General features: G+C 37.9%; 1 protein-coding gene across 7 annotated transcripts in view; it reads left to right on the forward strand.

The window, feature by feature from the left end:
• The window catches only part of FRY (FRY microtubule binding protein), a 208,021-nt gene that overhangs the window by 11,941 nt on the left and 169,448 nt on the right, over nucleotides 1-26,632 (forward strand). For 2 of the 7 annotated variants that reach the window (XM_054057215.1, XM_054057224.1), the window contains exons 2-3: nucleotides 1,108-1,211; nucleotides 7,040-7,138. The exons of 1 other annotated variant lie outside the window; for it this stretch is intronic. In XM_054057215.1, coding sequence (XP_053913190.1) covers nucleotides 1,108-1,211; nucleotides 7,040-7,138 — 203 coding nt within the window. Of the gene's footprint in view, nucleotides 1-1,107; nucleotides 1,212-2,785; nucleotides 2,991-7,039; nucleotides 7,139-24,455; nucleotides 25,072-26,632 lie in introns of those variants that run through there. 4 more of the 7 variants (XM_054057246.1, XM_009566477.2, XM_054057233.1 and 1 more) reach the window with 3 other exon arrangements.

Consider the following 26,632-nt stretch of genomic DNA (forward strand, 5'->3'; position numbering starts at 1 on the left):
GTCTTCTTTTATGTTCTATGCTCAAACAACTGTAATAGATTAATTACACCTTTTTTAGCAACCAGGTTGATTAGTCCTGTTGTGTTGTAATCTTGGTGACTTATGCAGTTCTTAATTATCATCTTAATCACACTTTCAGATAAAAGGCTTGGTAGTGTGTAATTCTTTAAACTATGCTATAGCCTTCTAAAAAAAAAAAGGAAATAAAGGAAATATTTCATTCTTCATTCTCTGTATTTTCCAATGTTTTACCTATTTTTTTTGCAAAATGCTTCAACCATTTGATTCTTGGTTTCATTCTGGATTCCTGGATATATATGACGGGAACCTTGTGATTAATTGCATGTAAATTAACAAGTTTATTTCCACACATCATGCTTGCATTTTTTGTTGTGAGTTTTTTTTCTGTTTTTATTTCTGTCTATAAAGGTGGAAACCTTTCATCTCTAAGTGGAAAATAGGAGATCTGAGAGGGATATTGTTACTGCTGCCACAGTGGAGAAGAATCTCAAATTTTAATGAGTGCTCTTTTTCTTTCTTCCTGTGCTGAATCTTAAAAACTGTTTTTGCTGCTCAGTGCATTTGCTTTATTTCTCTGGTCTTAAAATTAATAATCAGCTCTTTCAAGTCCCTCTTCTTCCTCCATTCCCAGTTTTCTCATTTATATTGTGCTGTGACTTATTCGGTAGTGGTCTTGACTGAGAGTAGACTGTCAAGTTTTTACACATACGTCTCTAGATGAGGAAGTGACCAGTAGGTGAGATACTACAATGGCACTTGGGCACCTCGCTCCAACAACTACCAGGACCCTTGGCTTCTGTTCTACTTCTGCATATTCCTTTACTTTACCTGCTTAGGATTTTCAGTTTACAGAACACGTATTTGCCTGTCCTGATTTTAAGGTCTGAATGAATTTTCAGTGTGTATGTTCTAGAGAAGTTCCTACAAAGTGTTCTAGTTTTGTTCCTACAAAACACAGTTTAGTGATGAGATGCTTGGAGCTTTTATCTGTCCTCTTCTGGATTTTTACCTGAAGGCCGCTCAAGTATCAACTGTTCTTAGGTTCCTGTGTATGGCTGCTGAATCAGGGGCTTGTGCTTTTGACAGGTCTCTCCGCCATCTGACAGGGTGCGGTCACTATCGCACCTTTGAGGTGATTTCTCCTGTTGGAAATGTTCCACTTGGCATGAATATTCATTGGGCCAGAGAAGGTAAGATTGTACAGTGCAGCAATTGTATCACTCAGCTAGAATATGGGACAGTCACTTTCGAGTCACTCTTCTAATGAATATTTAATTATTTATACGTATTGGAGTAGTTGCAGCAGGAAAAGTTCAGAGCTGTTTGCAGAATGTTCTGTAGCCTGGTGGTTAGGTCATTTACTGAAGATGTTCAAATTTTATTTAAATCTTCTATCAAAATTCAGTCTGAAGCTCTTCAAATGCCAGTTCCTGCATTTGGTATTTGGTTTTTCTTAGCCTTCACACATAGCTTGAATATATTTATATTTGCTCAGATTTCAGCACTTTCTGTTGTTTTGAAAAGCTTTTGATTCAGTTACTTTGGTTTAGCTGGACTATCAGGAATGGACTCTACTTTTATGTTGGTTTACTCAAAGCTGAAAAAGCAAGTGCTGTTGGAAGAGAAGGGGAGGCAAGGAAAGCTTCTCTGACCTGTTTTTGTTTGTTTGTTTGTTTGTTTTTTTACTAACTGGGGAAAAAAAAGAGGATGAGTTCCATAGTTTTTACAGATTTGAAGGACATGAAAGACGTGTTTTGGCCTCTAATGATGAAGACCAGTGCCTAGGGGAATTTCTAAAAAATACCCCAGTAATTTAGACAATAATTCCCTTTGATTATAACCTAATTCCCACCACCTAGCCTATTTTGGAGTCCGGTGGGATTTTCAAACGCTTACTTCTCCATATAAACAGAGCTTATGATTCTTTGCATACTCAGCAAGACCCGTAATAATGGGTTTGCTATCTACCTTGACTTTTCATTAAATGGAGAATTTACAGACCATCTTTGGCATAAACATATTTAAATGGGTTATTTTTATTAGTCAGAAATTGCACACAGAGAAAATTAGTCACACTGGCAGATTTTTTGGTTCTGATTCCAGTAGGAAATAACTTTATTGCTTCTTGAGGAAAGAAACCCTAGACTGATAGTTGTGGCCATAAAAACATTTAGGCTTTGTTTGTCAGTCTTTAAAACCTAACATAGTCAAAGGACAGGACAAAACCCCAAACATACAGCTAAGGTTGTACCTTTCCCCAGACAGGTCCCTAGGCTGGGGACTGGGTTGCTTTTCTGTTGTTTAGGGTTTCTTTCTCTCACTCTCTTTTCTTTTTTTAAGGTTTAGCAACACTTGTTTAGCTTGCCAAGTTAATGAACTGTTAATGAACTGAACTGAGAAATGCTGCTTGTATAGTATAAACCATACCAGCCTTAGTGCCTCATAGTCAACTGACTTTTCCCCTTTGCACAGATTGTGCTGCTGAGCTCAGGTTTGTTGCTCTTCCTAATTGCCTCCAAACTTTCAAATGGATGATTTCAGCAGGTCTCCTCCCTGTGCTGTGGCAGTGATGCAAGGAGGAGCAAAGCAGTAACTCTACACCTGCTCCCGCACACACCTATCGACTTGTTCGACTTCCCCAACAGGTGCTGGGTTGAGCATGAGAACATCTGAGATTGCTTGGATCTGTAACCACTAGTGCAAATACTTCTGGCTGTTTGGAGTGGCTTTACGCTGGGGTGGCTTTACCAGGCAGGGCTTTATGATGGCGGTTGATGACAGCAAATTGTACTTTAGGACTAAAAGTAAACTGAATTCCTATCAGACTCATTATAAATCAACAAGACGGAGAAGCTTACCACCAGGCATCCTGCTAGAAAATGATCTTAAAGGAAAATACCAAAGGGATCTTAGGAATGTAGAGCCTATACATCCAAGGCGCTCTAGGAAAAGACCTTCTATATTTTCAGGTAGGAAATGCTATGTTAATAGTATGTTGGTAAAATATGTTCTAAACCTTTTTGGTATTATTAGAAGGATTCAGTAGCTCATTCAGAATAGTCAGAATTTATTCAGTTTTAAAACCTAAGACAGTCTTCATATATAGATTTAATCAAGTAGCATTTATGTTTGAGTATGCCAACCATTAGAGTTAATGTGATGGGACCGAAAACAGAGACTTTCTTCATATTTTTGATTTAGTGTTGCTTGTGGAGACTTCTTTATAATACTTGGCATTTAAAGAAAACCAGTTGTTTCTCTAGAGCTTGAAACTGTGTTTTGCTTAACCCCACTTACAAGCAATGTGGTCAATAGCTGCAGTGTAAGTATCTCTCTTGACGCTCTAATACTGTACCTCATTGCTTCTCTGGAGGCGAGTGATTTGGGGATACTCTGACTTCTTCACTCTAGCTGCTTGATTTTTTTTTTTATTTTTTTTATGTAGACAGAAATTAACATCGCCAAATAGTCAAATGCATGCTTTGAATTCCTGGCTTGCACTGGAGCCTGTAATGTCTGTAGTTAATAGTTCAGTTTAACTCTCTCTAGTTGTTAGGAAGTAGGAACAAGGTGTAAGAGTGGACTTCAGTCAAGATAGTTGCAAGCCTGGGTTATTTGGTTTCTTTTTTTTTAAATTATTATTTGAAATATGCCTAAAAATAGGCAACAGATCACCATGATGACAAAGTATTTGTTGCGGAGCAACTTTCTTTACTGAAAGGACTGAAAAAGTTTTTTGCTAGGGAAATCAATAGCAGCTCACCCCTACTGAAACTGAAGGTGTGTCTCTGTGAGGTGATCAGAGGAAATGAAATGCTTTCTAGAAAAAAAATACTGTTTTTTAAATTTAGGTAATCCCATTTCCAGATGAAAATGATGATTTTTAAATTTCTAAGAAGAAACAGTACAGTCATATAGATCTTTAAAGAGCTAGTAAGTGTATAAGAAGTGTTGTTGATTATTTAAATATTAATATTGTAGTCCATAATGACTGCTAAACTCTCATGAGTTTAAACACCGCTGAAGGAATAGGAATATGGTATTAAAAGATGACACGGGGCAGCACCATTTGTGTGGGGTGTGAAGCCTCTACTGTACTTTAGTTAGGGTATTCAAAATATTCCAACACTAGGAAATAAAACTTCGTTCCTCTTTCCTATTCTACTTCCCCAGCTTAAAAAAAGTGCAGAAAGCCTTAACAAGTCTTAAGTCAGGTGACTCAGACATGCCCAAGGCTCCTGTGTTTCCTAGTGCCTGCGCAGGCTTTTCCTGAGGTGATACAGTCTATTAGTCACTGTTGAAGCATGTTATTTTGAGCAGGATAGACCCTCTGTATCTTACTCTTTCTCAATTGCTGCTCTGTCTTCAGCTACCTCTTCTGTCCTTTAATTACTTCTGTGTTTGGATTTTTTTTTCCTCCTGTAACTTTTCACTACTTTTTTCTCTGTACATCAACATTTTTGTTAGAAAAAACATATCAGGTAGCCTTGTGTTTGGTCTCCCAACACCTGTACTCTGTTGTGCTCATGCAGATTTCTCCTTTATTCTGTGATCTTTCTGTTTCTTTAAAATACAATTCTTATTTCTGTCTTCTTTCCAACCTCCGAAATTACCATACTAGCAGTAATACTCCCATCGTTTGTGCTGCGTCAGATATGAGCACTTTAGTGTAGTTTGTGTGTCTTGAATCCTGCTATTACACTTGTGAAATCCACTGCAGCTCTGTTACTCTACGCTCAGGGCAGTTAACTCACAGGTAATGCAAACTGCTTGCTGTAAGCAATTGATGGAGCATGATGGAAAGATGGGTGTAGTCTTTCATTTGGTAGGTCAGCAGTATACACTGGAGAAGCTTTACTTGATTTGCTTTTGAAAACAGGTTAACAAAGTAACCTTGAAGTCCTCTGACCACTGTTTTCTATGCTGTAAATGTAGGTTAGAATGGAAACAGAGCTGTGTCATAGAATCATGGAATGGTTTGGGTTGAAAGGGACCTGTAAGGATCCCCACCCACTGTGGGGAGGGACACCTTCCACTAGATCAGGTTGCTGCAAGCCCCATCCAACCTGAACACTTGAGATAGATACAGATATAGATATAGATATAGATATAGATATAGATATAGATGTACTTACTCTGCAGTCTTTTGTGCCACTGCTGAAGACCTCTGAAGAATGTGGTAGTTCATACTTCCTTGTTTCAGCCTATTAGTGTATTAATATAAGTATTTTAAAATTATATCATTTTGATTCTTCCATCTTCTAATCACCATATCTGTTCAGTCTTTTATATCACTATGAACCTGTCTTATTGTAGAACATTTAGTCTTGTACATCTTGTTTTCTTTCATTTTGTGCTATCTTTAAAGAGCTTAACTAATAAAATAATCAATAGTGACACATTATAACATCTGTGGACGGGATACAGGTTGGCTCATACATGGGAACTTGTGTTTCAGACGATGCAGACTCGGGGATGCATCTTGCACATTATAGGCTTGGTTTACAATTCTTTCTTAGCTGTAATAGCTAGGAGCTCACTCTTTAAAAATGAAAGCTGAAACCTGAGAAGAGAGAACATCTGTCTGTCCTGTTATCATGAAGTAATTCACATATGCATAGGCAGAACTATCCGAATAATGGTATCACTGGGTTGTTGTGTTCATTCCCGCATGGCAAGGGGAGAACAAATAGTATGACTGTGAGGAGAAACCATGGCACTGCCGAAGAGATGCACTGCACAGAGATGTTTTTTTTTTCTTTGGACAAAGCACTCAATTTCTTCTTGTTCTTTAGATTTGAAGTTTAGAGCTGTTGCATACTTCTGTGCAACAAAATCTAAATTTTCATTTTTACTATTTCATGGTTATGGGGTTTTTTTCTTGAAAACAACACAGGGACAAATGATCATAATCAACATTTAGGGCCATTTATTGTCAACAAAGAGGTTCATTGCCTTCATTAGCTGAGTTTGTACAGATCAGCTGACGTACCCTCAGCTCTATGTACCATCATGGCTATGACTGAACCTAACCCTGACAGAACCATACAAAAAAAGAACAATGTTCATGATTCTATGATTCTATGAATGTCTTAACCTACAGAGAAACCTGTGACATGTTAATGAGAAAAAAAATATAAAAACATGGAGTGGGCAATGAATGGGTCTTAGGAGGTCATGTCCTTATGGAGGTACCTAGGAACGGTAAATTGAACTAACTGAAGGGGCATAAGATTAAAATGGATTAGGTAAACGTCATTAAACATCTCTGCTGACTCATATGCAAAAGCACAACAGCCTGAAAAAATTAGTCTGTATTTATTAAATTTAATCTAGGGAAGTATAGAGTGGTTTTACTGTTTATTTCTTTTTGGATGAAGGCGGCTGATTTTCTTGTTGTTTGAGTTTCCTCTTTACATATCTCAAGGGCATGAGATTTTGGCTGGCATTGTTAATGCTCTGAAGAAAGCAGAATAAACAATACAGCAATTACAAAGGTCAAAACACACATGAAAAAATTATAGTAGTGAAGTGCTACATGGAAGCTGTTCATGTTGTGAGCTGGGGATGTTTGTTTAACTAAGCAGCACTGAAAATACACTCCTAGATCTCTTGGGCTTTGTTCTTCTCCTTCCTTTTTCTATGCAGGTAGCCTGTATTATTGTTGAATAATGCTTATTGACTCCTGTCAGTTTTGAAGGACAGAAGATGAGAAAAATACTTTGGATTTTCTGCTTCTCTCAGAACCAAGCATACCTCCATTTCATGCCTGTGACTCAGGCATTGTCTTCACAGCCAAAATAAGTTCTGTGTATTGTGTGGGACAGTATGTTATATTTGCTTCAGTAAAGTCATTGTGGTGTTGCTGTGGGTTAATGTAACGAAAGTCAAAAGTCAAAAGTTGGTGGTTAACAGTACTTTATATAGCAACAAAAAGTAAGAATGTAGGTTGCTGGTCTGTGATTTAAGGACAGAATAGGTAGTATTTTGTAACAAATTCACTGCTTTTTTTTTTCAGTGAAAATATTGTCGCAGTTAGAAGTCTTGAGGCACTCTCTCAAAGCATTTCTGGAGTTCAGACCAGCATACAGTCTAGCAAAATCACTTTCTAAAATAAGTAAGTTGATTTGACACCATATTTGTATGCAAATTAAAATACTGAAAATAAAAAAAAGAAGAAGAGTTTTACATATAAGAAAAATATTTAATAGATATTCAACAGTGATATGAATAAATTACTTAATTTTTCATGAGATGTGAGAGTAAAACAGCCAGTATGTTTTAGTTGTTATTTGTTAATTTTGACTGGCTATGTTAATTGTGAAAGGCTTGCCAAAATGTAATTGCTTTTAATAAAGGTGTTAAAATCATGGGTACAGTATGTGTCTTGAGTCAAATGAGTTATGATGATCTGTGTTCAGTATTTTAATTTAGTGAAGATCTGAATATCGTGTCTGCTCTCCAAATAAATTGTACTGCATGGTAATAATGTATGCTTGAAATATGCATTGCATAATTACTATTCACTTATCGTGCCCCTAATGTCACCCGAAGCTTGGTAGAATGGCTTGTGTCAGTGTGGCGTTTTGCAGGTATCATCCAATGACAGCAGAAGGGAAGACAAGACTGCCTTGTCTCAAAGTTCTTCTCCTTCCTTTCTGGCTTGAAAAAATTGGCTTGGTTTCCCCTTAATGCTGTTAGCAAGACCTTCTGCTGACCTAAAATGTGGGGGGTGTTGCATTTTTTTTTAATTTGCTGTTCATATAATGAGCTGGTGTTAGTTTTGTGTGTTACTGTGTTCTATTGACATACCACCATGCTATCAGCCTTCTGTATTTTTATGCAAACTTACATATGTCTGCATAAATTAATATAGTCATCAGCATTTTAGTTCTTGAATTTTTTTTTTTTAAGTGTCATTTTCTCCAGGAAGGATGGGTAGATGATTCAGAGGAAAGCTCTGGATTCTGCATTTTGAAGTCTGATGTAATATATGTGTGTTGTCAGACTTGTTTTCGTCTTGGGTTCAGTGGTATTTTATGGACGGTGGAGACTGATTTCCTAATGTCCTTAAGGGAAGTGATGAACATGCTTAATCTAAAAATTTTATCTAAAATCCAAAGTTTTATTTGGGACATAAAGGAAGCTCTCTATGTCCACTGGAGAGTGGCTTGAACATGAAGATGAGGGGGAGGATGGGGAGGAAGGTGAGTTTAAGATAGAGAAGTCTTCTTCTGCTATAATGGCATGGATTTCTGTTTTCTGATTTTTTGTTTGTTTGTTTTAAAAATTGTTTAGTTGTTGCAAGACTTAGATTGCCACCATAAATTGTTATAGGTGTTAAGAATCTACTGTAAAGCAAAGACTCCAGTGTTCAAGTTAAAAAAACCCACTGTACATACAGTAATATACCTCAATTCTTATGATGTCTGAGTCTTTGTAGACTTCCCTGTGCTGGAGGAGCTTGTGAAGTCGCTACAGTACTCACTTCCTGATTTCAGCACAAGTTTCTGTGCATGCTGCCATAGAAAGAGCACGTGAAAAAGAATCTGGTTTAGTAACATGGTTGGCCAGTTTCACCCTTTGGCTCTCTGATACATCTAATCTAGAGGATAATGATTAAAGTGTAGAGTGAAGTCTTAAAACTTGTGTTGAAAGGTTGCCTTCTGGGAAATGTACCAGACTTTTTTATACATTTATATAAGTTTCAAGAAGGAGCATTGAGTTAATGTTCAACACTGGTTGTATCTCAAAATATGTATGTTAATGTAAAACATAGAATTTTAAAATAGAAAATTACAGTCCTAAGAAACATTAGAGAACAGGAAACATACAAAAATGTTTTAAAAGATTTAAGAATGAGCCAGTCACTCTTTTAATCGAATGGTAGTAGCCTTAACTACATTTCATGTGCAGTAAATCAATGAGGATTTGTTGACATTATTTGAAAGTAAATCTTTCTTGAGCATCATGAGACAACAGAATCTTTTATTCTCTTTATGTAATTTAAGATACACTTTAAAGGGCAGCCTCATGCTAAAATTATGCCCATCTTTGGCCCATAAAGAATTATTTTTGCACTAATGGATTGGAAAGATTGCCTACAGTAGTTTTTTTCAGAGTTGAGAAATACATATAATTTCATTACATGAAAGACAGACATTACTTTTAAAGTTCTACAGTAGTGCATCTGCTGCAATCAAGAGCTTATCAGCTGAGTAAAATGTTTTAAAAGAACTAGACTTAAAGATTATCATAATGGCTTTGATTTAACTTTGTTCCTGGTGTATTCTTTGTTGTTCTTCTGTAGTGAAATTTTCACATAAGCTAATGTAGTTGATGACACTGAAGTGTGTTCTCTTGATAGATGGGTCTATGCACTGCGCATAAATCACTCAAAATATATTTCTTCTGTAGTGCTTGTTTACTTGTAGATACTTCTGTAGACTTGTTGGGTGAATTTGGTAGGTAGCTATTTTCCTTCCAGGTATTTATACTTCACCTATCCTTACACACTTAATAGAAGCATACTCTATCCATGGTAAATTACCCGTTAATCTCTGAAATAAAAATTCTTAATGTTGTCTTCCTTTTTATTTCTTTGCTATCTTACTGTAGCGGAATTTAAGCAACAACAAGTTTACCAGTTTCTGAAAAAACTTACTTAATTTCACTAAGAATTTGAAAAAACAGTATTTTATCCATGTGTGTTAGGTTCAGACTGTTTTGCCTGAAGATGGGCATAGATAACAAAAGTCACCTTAGTTACAAAAGTAATGAAGACTCTTTGAACACAACTATAGGTAGCCGGGAGATTTTTTTTTCTACAGATTCTCATGATGAAAGATACCCTGATAGTGAAATGAAATCCTTATGGCACTTCTGTTAAACCAGCTGTAAGCCAAGAGACACTGAGTTAATATATTTAGGTTTCCATAAAGAACAAATTTAATCAACTGTATGTCTCATTAGTTTTCTCTGTTGCTACTGTTTCAGAATGGTCAATTTGGAATGTGATTTCTATGAACTTTAGGGGTTGGATTTTAGATTGGGAACTTGACTTGAGGGGCTCAGGACATCATTATATTTGGGGTTTCTGGGAAGCTGAAATTGCAGTGCCTCACATGGTAAGATCAAGTTCTTGCACAGGGTATACTAATGTCTAGTTGCTACAGAATGTTGGAATGCAGTTTCATAATCAGATACAATTTTGAAGACCTAACAAATGTCTGTTCATACTTTTTAGCCATATAGTTAAGCTGCACCTAAATTTAAAATTTCCTAAAATTAAGAAATCTTTCCCATCTGTTACTGGAAGACATCGCTATTGCCAGGAAAAAAAAGATCTCTAAATAAGCAATGTGTGTTGTACGTGATACAATCTAGTGTCTCCTCTTCCAAGGACCTGGCTGTGTAGTAGGGCTTTTGTTCATTTGTTTGTTTTAGAGCTGCCCAAGGGTATTGTTCTGACTTTGTGTGGGATTTTGCTGTGTCTTTGGAGTTACTGTTTATGCAGTTTCACTGTTGCTGTAATGGCAATGTGCTTTAGTTGCAGAACATGTTACTCTGCATCCCTAAGGTCACTTTGTTGTGGATTATCTGCTTTTCCTAATAAACCATTTCTGGAATAATTTGTGGTGCAAGCAATGAAGAGTTGGCAAAATAATTTTTAATCATAATGTTTAATCTGCATATTGGTGAGGAGAGCACCAGTCAGCAAGTGTCATCTTCTTTACTGTAACCTCAGTTGTCCTGTATTTCCTACTTTGTGTAGAATCTTTAAACAGTCGAAGGGATGGAACACCTCTTCCATGCGGACAGGCTGAGGGAGTTGGGGTTGTTCAGCCTGGAGAAGAGAAGGCTCTGAAGAGACCTTATAGCAGCTTTCCAGTACCTGAAAGAGGCCTATAAGAAAACTGGAGAGGGACTTTTTACACAGGCTTGTAGTGACAGGACAAGGGGTAATGGCTTTAAGCTGAAAAAGGGGAGATTTAGATTAGATATTAGGAAGAATTTTTTTACTGTGAGAGTGGTGAGGCACTGGAACAGGTTGCCCAGAGAAATTGTGAATTTCCTGTCCCTGGAAATTTAGACTAGGTTGGATGATGCTATGAGCAGCCTGATCTAGTGGAAGATGTCACTTCCCGTGGCAGGGGAGTTAGAACTGAATGATCATTGAGGTCCCTTCCAACCCAAACCATTCTATGATTCTGTCATAAGGCTCATTATCACTGTCCATTCTGGCTTTTGAAGTATTCAAGCTCATTGTCTGGCCGTGCCTCTTGCAATTAAACCTAGAATGTGTTTGTTCCTGCAACAGTCAAAATTTATTAATGGCTCAGCCAGAAAAATGGCTTGGAAGAATGTTCTTACTTTAAAATACAGTGCCTATTATAGGTGTGTGTAGATGCATATGAGCAGCTGGCAAAGCTATTTAACCATGTAATACCTATGAAAACTGTATCTTAGATTTTTTAAACATTTTTTTCAGTTTAGAAATATTTTCCTTTGCTCTTTTTTCCCTCCTAAACACCCACATAGCCTCCCTTGTGTTGACCGTAATGATCGTGCGCTTCTGTGGGGAAACTCATAACCTCATTCATCAGCTTAAGGTAAAACAGTATCTCTGATCATATTCCCCAAACCAGACACATATCTCCCAAATAAAATTTCTTCTCCTAACTAGTGCCACTGTAAGGAGACCTGGTGGAAATTATGGGGGGAAAGGGAGAGCTTTTCCAACAGTAGCACAATGTTAGATTAGGTCAAGCCAGTTGTGAAAATACACCCTTTGTCAAATCTGTTGTATTATCAGAAGAGGTAGAAGTATCCTTATATTCTTGGAAAAGCTTCCATTTTATAAAGGATTCTGCCTGTGCTAATGCTATGGTTTTAGTTCACTGAATTAGTCAGTAGCTAGTGCTGCCTTCCCTTGGTCTGTGGAAGAGTTCAGGCAAGGTTTGTGCTTTAGTGCCCTGTGTGAGTCAGGAGGATATGGTGTCACTGAGCACCAGTCTCTGACCAAGCATAAGCTCGAGTTCCATATCCCGAACTGCAGCCCAGTGCTGCTTGCTGCTCCACTGCAAGATTTCAAAGCAAATGAATCCCAGTTGTTATTTTTTGTTAACGCCATTCTGTTTTGAATTAAGTTGTTATAGGATTTAACTAGGTTTTCTCCACAGCTAAGAATCATATTCAAATACTTCAATAAAAGTATTCTGTGTTAGTATGTTCAGTTATAAGTCCTTTATTTTAGATTCCATGGATGAAAAGCCAGTCCAGAGATGAAAATGAAAGGACCTGCTTTCCTCTTCTGATCTGGTAAAAATAAAAATACGGGAGCGGATGAAATCTACCCATTTCAATAACTTAAAAAAAAAATGAGTTTAGGTTTTCAAAGCCTTTAGTGATGCAGTGGACAAGTAAGTTTGATACTTAACCAGACCAGGCACTTGATAATCTACAAAGCAACTGTTAGATATTTCAGGAGCTCACTACCTTTGAAAATCTAGCCTGTGGTGACTCAAAATCGTTAATCATTTTAAGTGTAATTAAGCTGACAATAACTACTACCATCTTTGCTAGGAAATCATTCAATTTTAAATGTCACTTAAGTTTTTGTGCTTTATTTCTTGGGTGGTAAACCCAAAACAGTGTTTTCTCTTTTAGTTAACAAAAAGCACCTTGTAAGTTTGAGTTTGTACATTTTTTCACTAAATTGCAATTTCTATTCAAAGGTAGCATGAGAGAAACCACGAATAGTGTTACCCCTTAAATGGCAAGAAGGTCATTTGCCTTTTCTCCAACATAAGCAGGGAGCTGTGTTAGATCTTGTAGCTCTAGAAAAACAAAGATGTTTTTTAGGTTAGCAGGAAAGAACAGACTCTGAAGGATATAAAAGACCCAATTACAAATATTGCACGTATATTTAACTTTCCCTCTGTAAGGACACTGGTGCTTCTATAGAGAAGCAACAAGTCACAGGATGCTGGAGCTCTATTAATCTATTGCCTGTGCCCGGATGGAAGAGTTGCTGTTGCAAAACCTTCACCACAGCAAGGCAGAGCTCTTGCACGAGTGTTCATCAGTTATAAAGTACTATGTCGTGGGAGATGGGGAGGAAGCAGCAGAGAAAAGCTCTTTCTCTGAAATTGAGATATCTCTTGCCATGGTTTACTTCCAAAGGTGAAACAATACATGTTTACAGATGATGTTTTAATTAAAAAAAAAAAAATAAACCACTGCTTTTACTTTCCTAGTTAAAAAAATATATAGGAAAGATTTTTGCAAGTCAGAACAAGCTTATGTAAGAGCAGTAAGTTGGTTTATTTTGGTTTTTTTTAACTAAAGTATGCACATCCTATCTAGTCAGCATCTCAGCACGCCGTTGTGCAAGTGAAAGTATCATGTAGTAAACTCCATATGCTGTGTTTCACCATTGCTTGCCCAGGAGGGTTATACAGAAAGGGGTTTCAGAACTGCATCGAGCCCTTCAATAACTGAGTAGGACTGAGACAGTTTACTGGCATCAGTTCTTCGAAGAACAGAGAAAATAATTTTGAGTAGTAACAGGAGAGTTCTAAGGCAGAAGCTGTAACCAAAGGGTCGTCTGCACATAATGAGGAGGAATGTGGGGGAGAAACAACCAAGAGAAACAGAAATTTCACTGTAAAATCATATGGCCTGTTTTTTCCTGACACTACCTTACTTCAGTCATTCGCATAAAGTTGCTGTAAAAGAGCCAGTGGTTTGAGTCATGAACATCTTTGCTGATAGCTATTTATGTTTACTTTGGACATACAGAAATATTTTCAAAAGCATGAAGGCCATGGTGATTGACAGCCTAGCTATTGAAGGTATCAAGTGGGCTAAGAAGTTTATGTTCATGTGCACACTCTGTTTATAAACTGCAGTCAGGGAAAGAAAAATATTTTTTTTTTGGCTACCACATGGCATGACTTCTGGGATAATCTTGATTTTTGAAGCATTGCTTCTTTCCACCTGGAAAAAAAACCCTAAATGTTTTAAAAGCTGGAGGTGCTATCCAGCTGAGTTACTAGGTCTCTTGTCTAACTGGAGGTAGCACTTCTCTAGGCTACCTGAACCTGAATTTTTGGATCTTTCTGTTTAGCGCTTCTGAGTAAAATGAGAGAAAAAGCTCCTTATCCAGTAATAAGCCAGGGCTCCGGTTATCCCAAGCACTGCACTCACTGCAGGGGCCTGAGTCCTCCTTGAAGGATCTCCATTTTTCTTCGGGATAGCATGTCACAGTATGTGTCCGAAGTGGAGAAAGTTGGTGCATTGCTACACAGTATTTGATACTTCTTCATCGTTTGAAAGAGTGGTAACAACCGCTGTTAGTTATCTAAGGTGAGCCAATCCTGGCAGTGCTCAGTTTCCCAGTTTCAGAGGGGTTAATCTTACAGAGGTGTTGCAAGAGGTAGCATTTTTTTTAATAATTCAGAGTGAATGCTGGATGCTTAAGGCCCATCTAAGGGAACTGCGAGGTTTTTATGTTATGTGGGCACGTGTGTGTCAGCTCAGACCCAATGCCCGGCTGGTCTGATGACCTCTCTCAGATAGCAGCAGAGCGCAATACCCAATAGGAATATGTAAGAAGCAGCGCAAATGCAGTACAGTCTGATCTCATGTCCACCTCATCTTGATCTGCAGTAGATGGATGTTGGTTGAAACTGTTCCAACAGGTTTATTCTCATGTTATGAGAGAAGTAAAAAATCAAATTCTCTTCCAAGTTTAACATTGCTAGTGCAGCAAAGGAAGATAAGCAGAAAGATACGTTTCTAAAGAGTAATGAAAACATTGAGATGTATTCAAATAGGTCAGCCAGAAAGGAAGAAGTGTTAATAATTAAAGACAAAACTAGAGAATGGAAAGAACAGTTTAAAAAAAGAACAAGTAAGCAAGTAGCTTATCACAAGAGCATCTTATTTATAGTCAGGGAAAACTTTAAGAACTGCTGTGGTAGAATTAAGAGAAAGAAAATAGATCTGTAAATGTATTTGAGACTCGGCAAAACATTTGTGTTAAAAATCTCACTGTGAGAAGTGCATTCGTTGAGACAAGAACTGTCTGAGGAGTGGACTAGTATTTGGGAGCGCATTGGAGCTCCTGCACTGAAAATTCCTCCTCCATATGTCATACATATGCAGCATGTCACAGAGAGGTATTTTGTGGATAATGAGTATTTTGAACATGTCATTCTATGAAGAAGTCAAAATCAGGAAACCTGAAGTGTGTGATGTAGCTTGTGTTTGGGTCAGGGATGCCTTGGTTTTGGTATCAGGGTGTTGCTCTGGGTGGATACAACCCTCTCATTGTCCACTGTCCTCTGCTTCCTGGCACATATCTGACAACTCTCAGGAGAGTCAGGAGCTTTTCCTTTTCCAAGGCAGATCCCCAGCTGGCTGCCTGGGACAAGGAGGGAGAGGGGGATTTGCCCCAGCTCCATGACCCTGGGAGATGAGGGGGAGGTCACTACCTGAACCTCAGAGCGTGCCTGCTAATGGCAAGCATGAGAATGGGAGGAGAAGCTGAGAAGTCATACCATCTCAGCTATAGTAGCATGCAGTAGGATCATAGAATCACTACGTTGGAAGGGACCCACTGGGTTACTGAGTCCAACCATTCCTAAACTCCCTAAGCAATTACTCCCAGTAATTGTTAGCCATCCCTATAGACCCTGTAGAAACGAGCACTTGCTTTAAGCAACCTGACCTGATGGGAGGTGTCTCTGCCCATGGCAAGGGGTTGGACCAGATGATCTTCAAAGGTGCCTTCTACCCAAACCTATGATTCCATGAGTACCTCGTGATGGGCATGCTCCACCCCTCCTAGCTTCCACCTCCGTGCCCTCACACAAAGCTTGTTGTGAGCAGGGTTAAAGAGATACAGCTACATTGCAGATAGGATTTGCAGAAGCCCTGATAATGACCCTAAATTTTTGAGTATTTGGGGGTTCAGTTTGAGCATTGTGCCATGAAATTTTATAAAAGGAAAAGTGGCGCAGCCACAACCTCTGTGTTTCCTCTGTCCTGGGTTTTGTGTGACCTGGTACCAATCTCTTAGATATAAGTTACCTAATGCAAATTATACTTTGAGTAGCTGTATGGGATACAGTTACTCATCTTGTCTCTGAAACAGGCACCCAAAGTTAGAGAACCATCAATGGCTGTTAGGAAATTTCCTCTATGAGGAAGTTCTGACAAGGCATGTCATGTTAGAACTTTTGGAGAGTATGTTACCTAGTTTTATCTGAAATATAGATCAGGTTTTGTAACAAAATTGCAAAAGAAATACATTTATATGATTCTAATAATGGAAAACAGCTTTTTTTAGGGATGGTGTCTCAAAACTAAGGTTAAGAGCAGGGAGGAAGTTATACTTAAGTTATTCTTCATGCCTGCTGGTGTCTGCATGCTGTGCTTGCAGAACACAGCCTGCATTTTGACTTGCATAGCAATATTTCTCACGTCAGTGTTGCCCGAGTCCGTGCCCCAGTGGTAGCAGAGCAGATTTCAAGCAGGTTTATAGAATGGTCTGTTTTTTAACACTTTTATGGTAGATCTGGGCAAATGAAGTTTGTTCCTGGCTGGCTGATGCTTCCAGAGACTGTTCAGCTAGGGAAGAACTCAGAGATGAGCAGCTGAGTCGTGAGAGGACATTTCAATTTGACAGATGCAAAGAATCTTGAAGGCATAATTCTGAGATTAACCAGTTAGTCCTCTGCAAAATGACTGGTACGTAGTTATCATTTATTATTTATAGATAAGTCACAAACCCCTTACAATCTATTTAATTACTCTTACGAATTCACTGAACAAGCTGAGGATCGGAGCTGGGTGATACATGAGCCTAACATTTATCTATTCTAGAATCATAGAAGTTTGAGTTGGAAAGGACCTTAAAGATCAGCCAGTTCCACTCCCTCTGCCATGGGCAGGGACGCTTCCCACGAGATCAGGCTGCCCAAGGCCCCATCCAACCTGGCCTGGAACACCTCCAGGGATGGGGCAGCCACAGCTTCCCTGGGCAACCTGTGCCAGTGCCTCACCACTCTCATGGTGAAGAAATTCTTCCTTATGTCTAGTCTAAATATCCAGTTTATACCCATTGCCCCCTCGTCCTATCACTACAAGCTTTTGTGAACAGTCCCCAGCTTTCTTGTAGGCCCCTTCAGGTACTGGAATATTAACATATTTTAATTTTATTCTATCTAATTTTGTTTAAAGGGCTTCTATTAAAAGATTGTATATAATTGTACCCATAGTGCCTGATGCTGTTTCTCCAGAAATACAAACATGTCCTTTCTGTGGTCCTATCTTCTATTCTGAAGAATTACAATGTAAACATGTATTCCTTGTGCTTTATATACTGTTCTACTGGTTCTGCTTGTTTGCTTTTCATCACTAGGTGGCAATATCTTAACAGTCAGTGACAAGCACAAGGCAAAACAAAATGGTGCAGCAAAACTAGCGAGACGTAAACTAAGGAGCATTTCTGTTGCTTTGTTTAGAGCTTATCATGTTACATTAGGTTTGCTTACTGAAATCTTATTTTGTGCAGTGCTTTTTGTCACTCTGTACTTCTAATTTGGACCCCAGCAAGGTGTTTATCTTGTTAAATCATGGGACATCCTAGGCTGAAGTTGATTTAGATAGCAATTTTGATATTCATTTTAGTAGACAACATTAGTATAGCATGTGTGCAAGCTGCTTTGTTAATGTTTGCTTTGAATTGTTTTGTGTTATGCAAGTTCCAATAAGAAAAGCAAAAACTCTTGTAAACATTTTCAGATAAGGAAAGAAGCGCATAAACTCAGCAAATGTCAAGCTGAAGAAAATAAACTCACTACGTATAAATACTGTGGGTTTTTTTCTGCTTAAATGTAAAAATACTGTTCCTTTTTTTATTGCTGGCTTATACATGGACTTGTCACTTCACAATGTCACACCATTTTTTTCAATGTCTTTTTTCGACTCCTGAAACCCAGACACCTAAACATAGGGAGCAGATATCTAAACATAGGCGCCTAGCAAAAGCCTCCAACTGCATTAGAAGGCTGTGGATCTAGTGTACATCTTGTGTCATATCTGACGGTCTCTTTCAATAGCTCTCATACCTTAAGGTGTCTATAATCACACTGGGCACCTGTATTTAGGCACCTGAATACCAGTTGAGTGTGACCAATATCCATCTGAAAGCTAGTGCAGTCTTTCAGGAGTGGATCATGAAGAGGTTCCAAGTAGTTTTGTTAAAGAAAGGAATGTGCAATGCAGTATATCTCAGGATATACTCAGAATAGATCCTTTTTTATTTGATCTGTTAGGTGTGTTCTGCATGGGAATCAGATCAGTCTGGGAATCAATCTTTGTAGGGTTGCTTTACTTTACCGAGAGGAATTAGTTCATATCAAAACCGCAGAGACCCTAATAAGCGGGTCTCACTAACTCTTTTGAGTAAAACTTATAGACAGCCAGACTTTTATATAAACGATGCCAGTGTAAATCCAAGCTGATTCCATGGAAATCAGATTCACAGGTGTAATTCAGCATACCGCACTATCTGGCTAAAAGGACATAACATTTGACCCAAATAAAGGAGGATGTATGACTTGCTGAATCCATAAAAAAATAGGAAAAACTGTGTTAAAACTTTGAGCAGTTTAGTAAAACTACTTTTGGCTTTGGGATCTGGTCCAAAAATTGCTATCTTGAAGTTGTGAGGAGCTGAGCGGGAGCAGAATGATTGACATCTAGCAAAGAAAAAAGCAAGGTATTAAGCACAAGCTGAGCAAATAGAAAGTTGTTTTGCTTAATTTTGTTTGTTAGATTAGGGCTGAAGTGTTCCGTATCTTGGCAGATCACACTGTAGGAAAGACTGGGTTATAAAGACGCATCACTGCAGACTGAGGAGAGGCTTTGTACCGTTAGCAGATATATTGTGCATTCATAAATACAATCACTCTGTTTTGTATAAATGAAAAATATAATCACCAGCTAAATAGTTCAAAGACTCCTTTTAGCAGCAAATATGGAACACACTGTTATACTTAATAGTTTCTGCAACTAGAAACAGTCGGGAGCACTAGGAAAGAACCTATGTGTACAAAATTTGCATCTGTAGTTTATACTTGCTTTGTTTCTGTTGTCATCTCATAGGGACCTTCAACCTTCTGTTTGCATTTAGCCTCAGATTCCGAGGAGTTCAGATTGCAAAACCCAAGCGGATCATTTCTTACCAAGCTAAAATGAGCCCCAAAAGATTGTGCAAGGGCTGTGCTGTATTCACATGTCCATGTGTTTTTTAAGGATTCCTGCAAGCATTGCTCAGAACGTAGAGGACTAAACTGCCTGTATGATTGTTAGAAATAGTAGTCACTAAAAGTGTAAACAAAATGGGTACCTCTGCTGCCAAATATTAAGCATCTAAATAAAGTATTCAGTTTACAGAAGGATTTACCTTAAGTATCATGTGTCGATAGTGAAGAGAAATAGGCTGCTTCGGAAAATAATTGTGCTCTGTACTGAAACTCTTGGAACCCCTTGAGTAATGCTGAAAGCATTCACCCTCACCTCACCACGTAGGCATCTAAACTGAATGCCTCAAGATAGAGACTGTGAATACCTCCAACGGTATGTATTTTTGTTATTCTTTTACTGAGTGAAAGTTTTGGAAGTCTGTTTTTTTTAGATGTTTTGCAACAAAAATAGCTGTTCATGTAGTGTTCTGCTCATGAGAACACTTTTGACATACTGCCTAGATTAGACTAGACATAAGGAGGAGATTCTTCACAATGCAGATGGTGAGGCACTGGCACAGGTTGCCCAGGGAAGTTGTGGCTGCCCCATTCTTGGAGGTGTTCGAGGCCAGGTTGGATGGGGCCATGGACAGCCTGATCTAGTGGGAGGTGTCCCTGCCCACGGCAGGGGCATTGGAACTAGATGATCTCTAAGGTCCCTTCCAACTCAAACCATTCTGTGACAAACAGATCCTCCCAACTAAGGCTGGGGCATGGAAACTCACTCCACAGACTTTATTCAGCCAGAGAAAGGATGTAAGCCATATACACAAGGCTCCTCGATATGCGCTACCTCTGAGCTGGTTCTGTTATCACTACAATCAGTGGGTAATTCTTTATGGTAGACCTCTGAAAAGCCTTACCTAATGGATCTATGATTTCTGATAGTGAAAATAACGTTACCTTGTCGTTAATTTATCATAAACTCCCTTTTAGTAATATCATGAAAAGAAGCCCTCTGTATTTGTAAATATGTAAGACTGTAATATACCTCATCAGAAAGCTTACTTACATTGACAGATTTTGTGTGCTTATGCTTGTCTTATCTTTCTCGAGCTGGACTAGATAATTACATTCTAAATATCATAAAGTCAACAATAAATAAAGTGATAGCTGTATAACTTCAAAACTTCTTAGTCTTGTCAGTGTCCGTAAATAAGGTCAGAGTGCTAGATGAGAATGCTGTTGTTTCTGCCATTTCACTATTACATCCATTTCAGAGTTTTTCCAAAGTGTGAGCAACACTATGAAAATATGTAGAGGCTGTCCAATTTGAACAAATTTAGACTAGCAAATATGTAAATGAAGTTTAGCATTAAAATTTTTTTTAAAATATTTTATGGTTATTAAATGATAGAAATTAGGAATTGGTTATGCTTTTAGTTTAAAAGAAGCTGTTATAGCAAAAGGTAAGTTGGGAGGCATTTCTGTTCTGTGTGATGCTTTCTGAAGCAGAACTGATAATGAAGGTGTATCAGCCCTGAAGTAAATTTTGACAATAACATTGAACACTGTGCTGCCAGCACCTGTATCAAAATAGTGGGGCAGTTTTTGTAGCTCCTTAGATTGCTCTGTGGACTGAAAGCAGTTCCTTATTCTGTACCACTCATTAGTGCGATTGTGGGATCAGGAAAAATCATGTAAAAGTTGTAGTCTTTATGAACTTTTTCATACAATTTCAAAAAATACACGATGCCATTCTAAGAGTGGTGGCATTTTTCTTTAACGTGCTTTGTCTTAAGACATCCAATAAGTTGTTCAATATTTTAGTACAGCAGCACATTGTCAGTGGAAGTGCACAACAGCTAAACATCCTTCAGAAAGAATACTAAAAGGTGAAGGCAGAGAGATTTGCATTGTACGTGAATGTTGTGATGCAATGTTGGAAAAGGCTACTATACATGAAATGGAATTGCTTTGGCTCCAGATCACTTTAAAAGGTCAGTTAAAAACACGCTAGGGGATCTGCCACTCCTAGACAAAAGGCTGAATATAGCTGTAGCCTTTCTAAACCTTGCTTCTCAGGGAAGTGCAAGGAGGCATTGGGTGATACTTTAACATCCCAGACACAGACTCTACTTACAGCAGTCAAATCTAGATATCCTTGGGTATGGTAGCCCATTTATTTCTTTGCCAAATGATTGTAAAGCCAGGAAGAGATTGTGCTATTTAGACTTGATAACTAGTGAAGAAGGACAAGTGGCAGGAACGTTACTGGATCATGTTCGTACAAGCTGATTTTGGATAAGCAAGGATAGTCCTGCAGTTCTGAAAAAAAAAAAAAAGGTATGAGAAATAAAAGGAACAGGTTAGTGATGGTGAAGAAATCAGGTGCTCATCTATGGAGGATGTCTGAAACTTGAAAGCACCAAAACCCAACAACCAACAAAACCCTGATCTTTTCCTCTGCTTGTGAGGGAAAGGTGAGACCCTCAGCAGCATCCCGCTGGGTCCTACCAGTCACTCATCTCACCTGGTATTCTCCTCTGGACAGCAACAGTGGAAGACTGTTTGGGAAAAGCAAGTTTTTTGGGGAAAAGCCCATCCTTTCCGTATGTCCTAGTGCGTGCATTTCTTTATTAGGGATATTAGAGGTGAGTACTTTCCTGCCTGGTCCTTTTGTAACAACATCCTTTACAGGCCTAAATTTGGGTTTATTATCAGCGTTTTGAAGCTGCTATTATCAGCATTTTGAAGCTGCTGTCTCCTCAACCTCTAGTAGCAGACAAGTTCCTGAAGAAAGAAACACTTTCTTTTGTTTGTTTTAAACTGATGTCCCAGTCATTTCATTTAATGGTCCAGAATTCTTAGGGAAAATTGTTACGGAAAAGTACTGCAGAGTTCTTTGAAGAGTTCTCATTGTGTTGTTAAGGAAGAAAGTTGAGGCTTGGAGGTTAGAGGATGTCAATTTAAATTGAACACTATCAAAAGTTCAGCTGAGTAAGAACATGAGAATGAATTGAAAGCAAATGGCTAAATGTCCTTGGTAGTTTAAAATTTTAAAAAAGAACATAGATTTTAAAGGGTCCAGTATTCAGTGAGGATGACGGAGTAAAAATAAGATATGAACATTAAGTGAATGCCTTGCTTTTTTTTTTCTGTAAGAATGTAGTGCTGTAGAGGAACAAAGGTAGGAGGAATAATACAAGCGAAACAAAAAATCAATTATGAGGTGGAAAAAACCCTCAAAGATCTTCAAATTCACATTTCAAAACCCAGATAACTTCTCATTAATATTAACAGAAGAGCAGGCAGTTGAATTTGAAGCTTTGATAATAAAATGTTGGTTAAATCTATTAGAAGAGAGATTCTGCCTTGTAGATATAAACCGCAAAGTTTATGGGGGAAAAATTATCTATGTCAACAGAGAGGCTGCTTCACCTAAGCCACACTCAAAACTTTGAACCAGAATTTGCTGGGAGATTAGACTTCAGGGTGTGGATTCAATTTAAAATTGGACAAGATCCTAAACAGATTTAGGAAAGACAACTGTTTGCAAATTGACCTTATATTTTTATATTCAACCTTATATTTTTATTTTCAACAAAAGAACTGTGATAAAACTAATACATCAGCCATCTTCAGAAAAGCATTTGATGTTGCACCACAGGAGACACTGTTACTTAAGTCCTCGAACAGAGGAATTAATGCAGCATTTGTGAGAATGCATAAGGATCTACCTGGCATTGTCTCTGCTGAAAAATCCATTAGTGTGATGGTAGAAAGTTATAAGTCCTAAGTCTTAGGACTTCCCATACTTGGTATTAAATTTAATTTTAATTGTAAAAAGTTGGAGTGTGCTGATTGAAACAGGATGATACAGTGAGGAGGCATTGTCAGTGGCGGGGGACAGGAATAGGGAGGAGTCTCAGAAGAGAATTTGGGGACCCAGCGTGAGAGCAGTGGCATAATGTTTATCAGTATAGGGAGGTAGAGCTGATCAGCTCTCTTTAACAACTGGCGAGATCAAACCTGGCACACGCTGAACACCCAATAGTACTCATTCACAAAAGGGCGTAAAATGGTTTTGAGTAAACTGCATTTAGGAATGGAAAGGTTTATAAAGGTAGTTTCTACAACAGCCTTCCATTAGTGAGGACGCAAACCCTTATCTCTAGATAAGGTATGTTTACAGAAGATGTTTAGCATATTTCAGTGAGAACCACAGGAGTTTGGACTCAATGACCCTCATGTTCCTCGGCTTCCAATCCAAACATCAAATATTCTGCATACTGAAGCTAAAAATAATCCGCAAATATAATTGCTGATAAAGTTTTTAGAAGACTCAGCTGCAGACAAGCTCTGTTTTGGCTCAGATACTGTAATTATGAGATGCTGCAGGAAATGTATTCCACTAACTGAGAAAAGAAGTACTGTTATTCCCAGGAAATAATATATGGAAGGATGATACCAAGAATATGTGAAACAAAAAATATTTGGGAAACTGATTCTTCTTTTTTTTTTCATTACCATTAAAATATACATATTGATGTGCTGTGATTACTTGAAATAAAACCTCAGGAACATGGAAAATATAGCTAGCATTTAAGTATTTTGTAGAAAATACTTTAACCAGCAGTGAATAGCTTCCGCCTTATTTTCTTATTGAATTCCTTATGGGAATTAAGTTCCTTTTTTTAAAAAAAGCATTATTCAAGATAAAAATGACATCAAACTGAGAATTTTCTGTGGCTCTTTTGAAGATGAATACCAAGCAGTGAGCTCTCTGGTTTGTTTGCCATTACGAATTCTGCTCGCTGTCTCTCATCTTTGTTCAGGGGGAAAAAAAAGGCAAGAAAAAAAAAATGACAACACGTTTTTCTGTAGCAGTGAAAGAAAAGCAGAAGCAGCCAGTCTGAATGCTGTGTTTTTAATGCTCTGGAAGAGCTTCTCTTGTGCAACTGGGCTGAGGGAGAGCTTTTTTTTTTTTTTTCCCAACGTCACTGCAATCAGATCTATGGGTGCAGCCCTGCTTTACCGCAGCGTGATGCAGTTGTGTATAGTTCAGCGTGCTCTTCTTGGAAACAGCAGAAGGCGAGCAGCTGACCAGAGCATGCGGAGGATACTCGTTAGAGGGTGGGTTTTCTCCTACACCTAAACAGTACGTGTGAAATTCCTCCAGCTGCAGAAGAGAACGGTTTCAGAGTTGATACTCGGTTCGCCAAAGGAGGTGTCTACACTCAGGCTGTCGGCTTCAGAGGGGGAAAAAAAAAGCTTCAGACAAGCAGACTGCACCTTATTAAAAGCATAGCCCAGACACGCTTCGGGAAGATATTCTAACTGTGCTTATGGAACAAGTGCTGTGGTACTGCATATGTCTTAGCCGACCAGGAGAAATTTGCCCAGTTGTGGAATGGAATAAATGAAAATATATCCTGAGGGGGTGAGGGATTGAAATACTCCACAGATAGAATTAAGCACGAGCTCTGGCAAAAGAGCAGAGGACAAAAATCTCATGGTGTGTTTTTGTTGTTGAGAGCTTTTTTTTTTTTTTTTAAATGAGCTTACCTACCATCAACGGAAGAAGTGGATCTGCGGAGACTTCATTTCCTCCTCTGACCCCTCGTTTACATCACTAACTGGTGACAGTCACATCTACATACATAGTACCTGCCACTTCAGCTGCTCAGAATTATAGAAGCCTCTTTGTATGCAGCAGACATGGCTAGCCAGCAGGATTCAGGCTTCTTTGAAATCAGTATCAAATATTTACTGAAATCCTGGAGCAATAGTGAGTAGCAGAAGAGTAATCTTTTCCTATTATGCATTGCTTGCTAAATAGCTAGGATAACCTAAAGGATAAAATCTTATATTTCTATATGTTTGTGTTATGTAAACCAAATGATTTTTGCTTTCATCAGCTCTAAAAATCAGAATGTCAAGATTTAAATAGGTTGCATTAACTGCAAAGGCTGTAATGAGATTATAGTAGATTTTGCTTGATTGAATTCTGAAGTTAGGCTGCTTTCTGGCTCTCTAACAGTACATTGCAGGGAGTGCATTCCAAACAGCATTTCCTGCCTACATGTTTATTTGATTTGTTTGGACTTCATCTAAATATTTTTGAAAATGCTGTTTAATCACAAGGGTGTGGCATCACTCAAAAGTTGGTTTTATTAATTGTGCACCGAGGACAAAAATACAGTGATTATACTTAAGGTCTGAAAGTCATTATTTTAATGTGATGAAAAGCAAAACATTGCTTGCTTATAGCTGCACTTCCCACCCTCTGCTTAAATTCAGAATCTTATGCAATATTTCCATCCAGAAAGAATCCATCTGTTTATCTAATCCAGGCTGGATTTTGCAGAATGTAAACAAATGGCATTTTAGTCTTCCTTAGTCTTTTCAGTATTGCTGTTTCTGTTGCTGTTTAAATCAATCACTCTTTGGATTTTTAGCAATATTATATAATAAAAATTTCTGAATAAATTTTAGTACTTGTAAATATATTCAGGCTAGGTAAGGCCACGGGATAACGCTGGCAGAAATGTATTTTTTGATTTAAAATATACATGAACAATATGTTCATTTTCTATATAAGCTTGTATTAACAGTGCTGCATCTCCATAATTAACAGTTTTAAAAGAGAGAACACAATGTGTCTGGAAAAAATCCACCTTGGCTACATATGCAATAAGGTTCTTATCATCCCAATATCTATAATTTGATAACTTCTACATGCAAGACTAGTAGTTTAAAATTCTGTGGTATAAAAAATACAAGGCGTGTAGCTGAATACCTCTAAAGAAGTAAAAATAACACTATATTAGAGGTGCAACATGTAAGGTTTGTCTTGATTAAATTATATCCATAGAAACTGTATTTTTCCAGGTCATTTGTAACCTCAGTAACACTGACTGCTTGTCTGAATCTGTTTTTCTACCACAAGTGTGAAGCCACGAGGGAATAATACTATTACCTAAATAGCATTGCTTATCACCTTCTCAAATACTGGGAGCATATTCATTCAAATCATTGAACCCACAAGGCCTGAAAGAGAATTTTACAATTTAGTTACTTTTTTGGACCAATATTAATCAAATCCTGAGCACATAAGTGTATATTTTGACCACACATATGTGACCACACAAGCTAGTCACAGTTTGTGACAGGAGGTAAACAAGTTATGGTGCAGAAATCAAATCAGTTCTGGCATCATTTTGTAATATGCTACTGTAACTTTAAGACAAAGTAAAACTAGTACTTAAGAGTATAAAAATGACTATATTGTGGAATTGGATACAACATTTTAATCTTTTTTACTTTTTCCTCTACATTATATATGTTGA

The sequence above is a fragment of the Cuculus canorus genome, chromosome 1 (assembly GCF_017976375.1).
Source record: "Cuculus canorus isolate bCucCan1 chromosome 1, bCucCan1.pri, whole genome shotgun sequence".
NCBI lineage: Eukaryota > Metazoa > Chordata > Aves > Cuculiformes > Cuculidae > Cuculus > Cuculus canorus.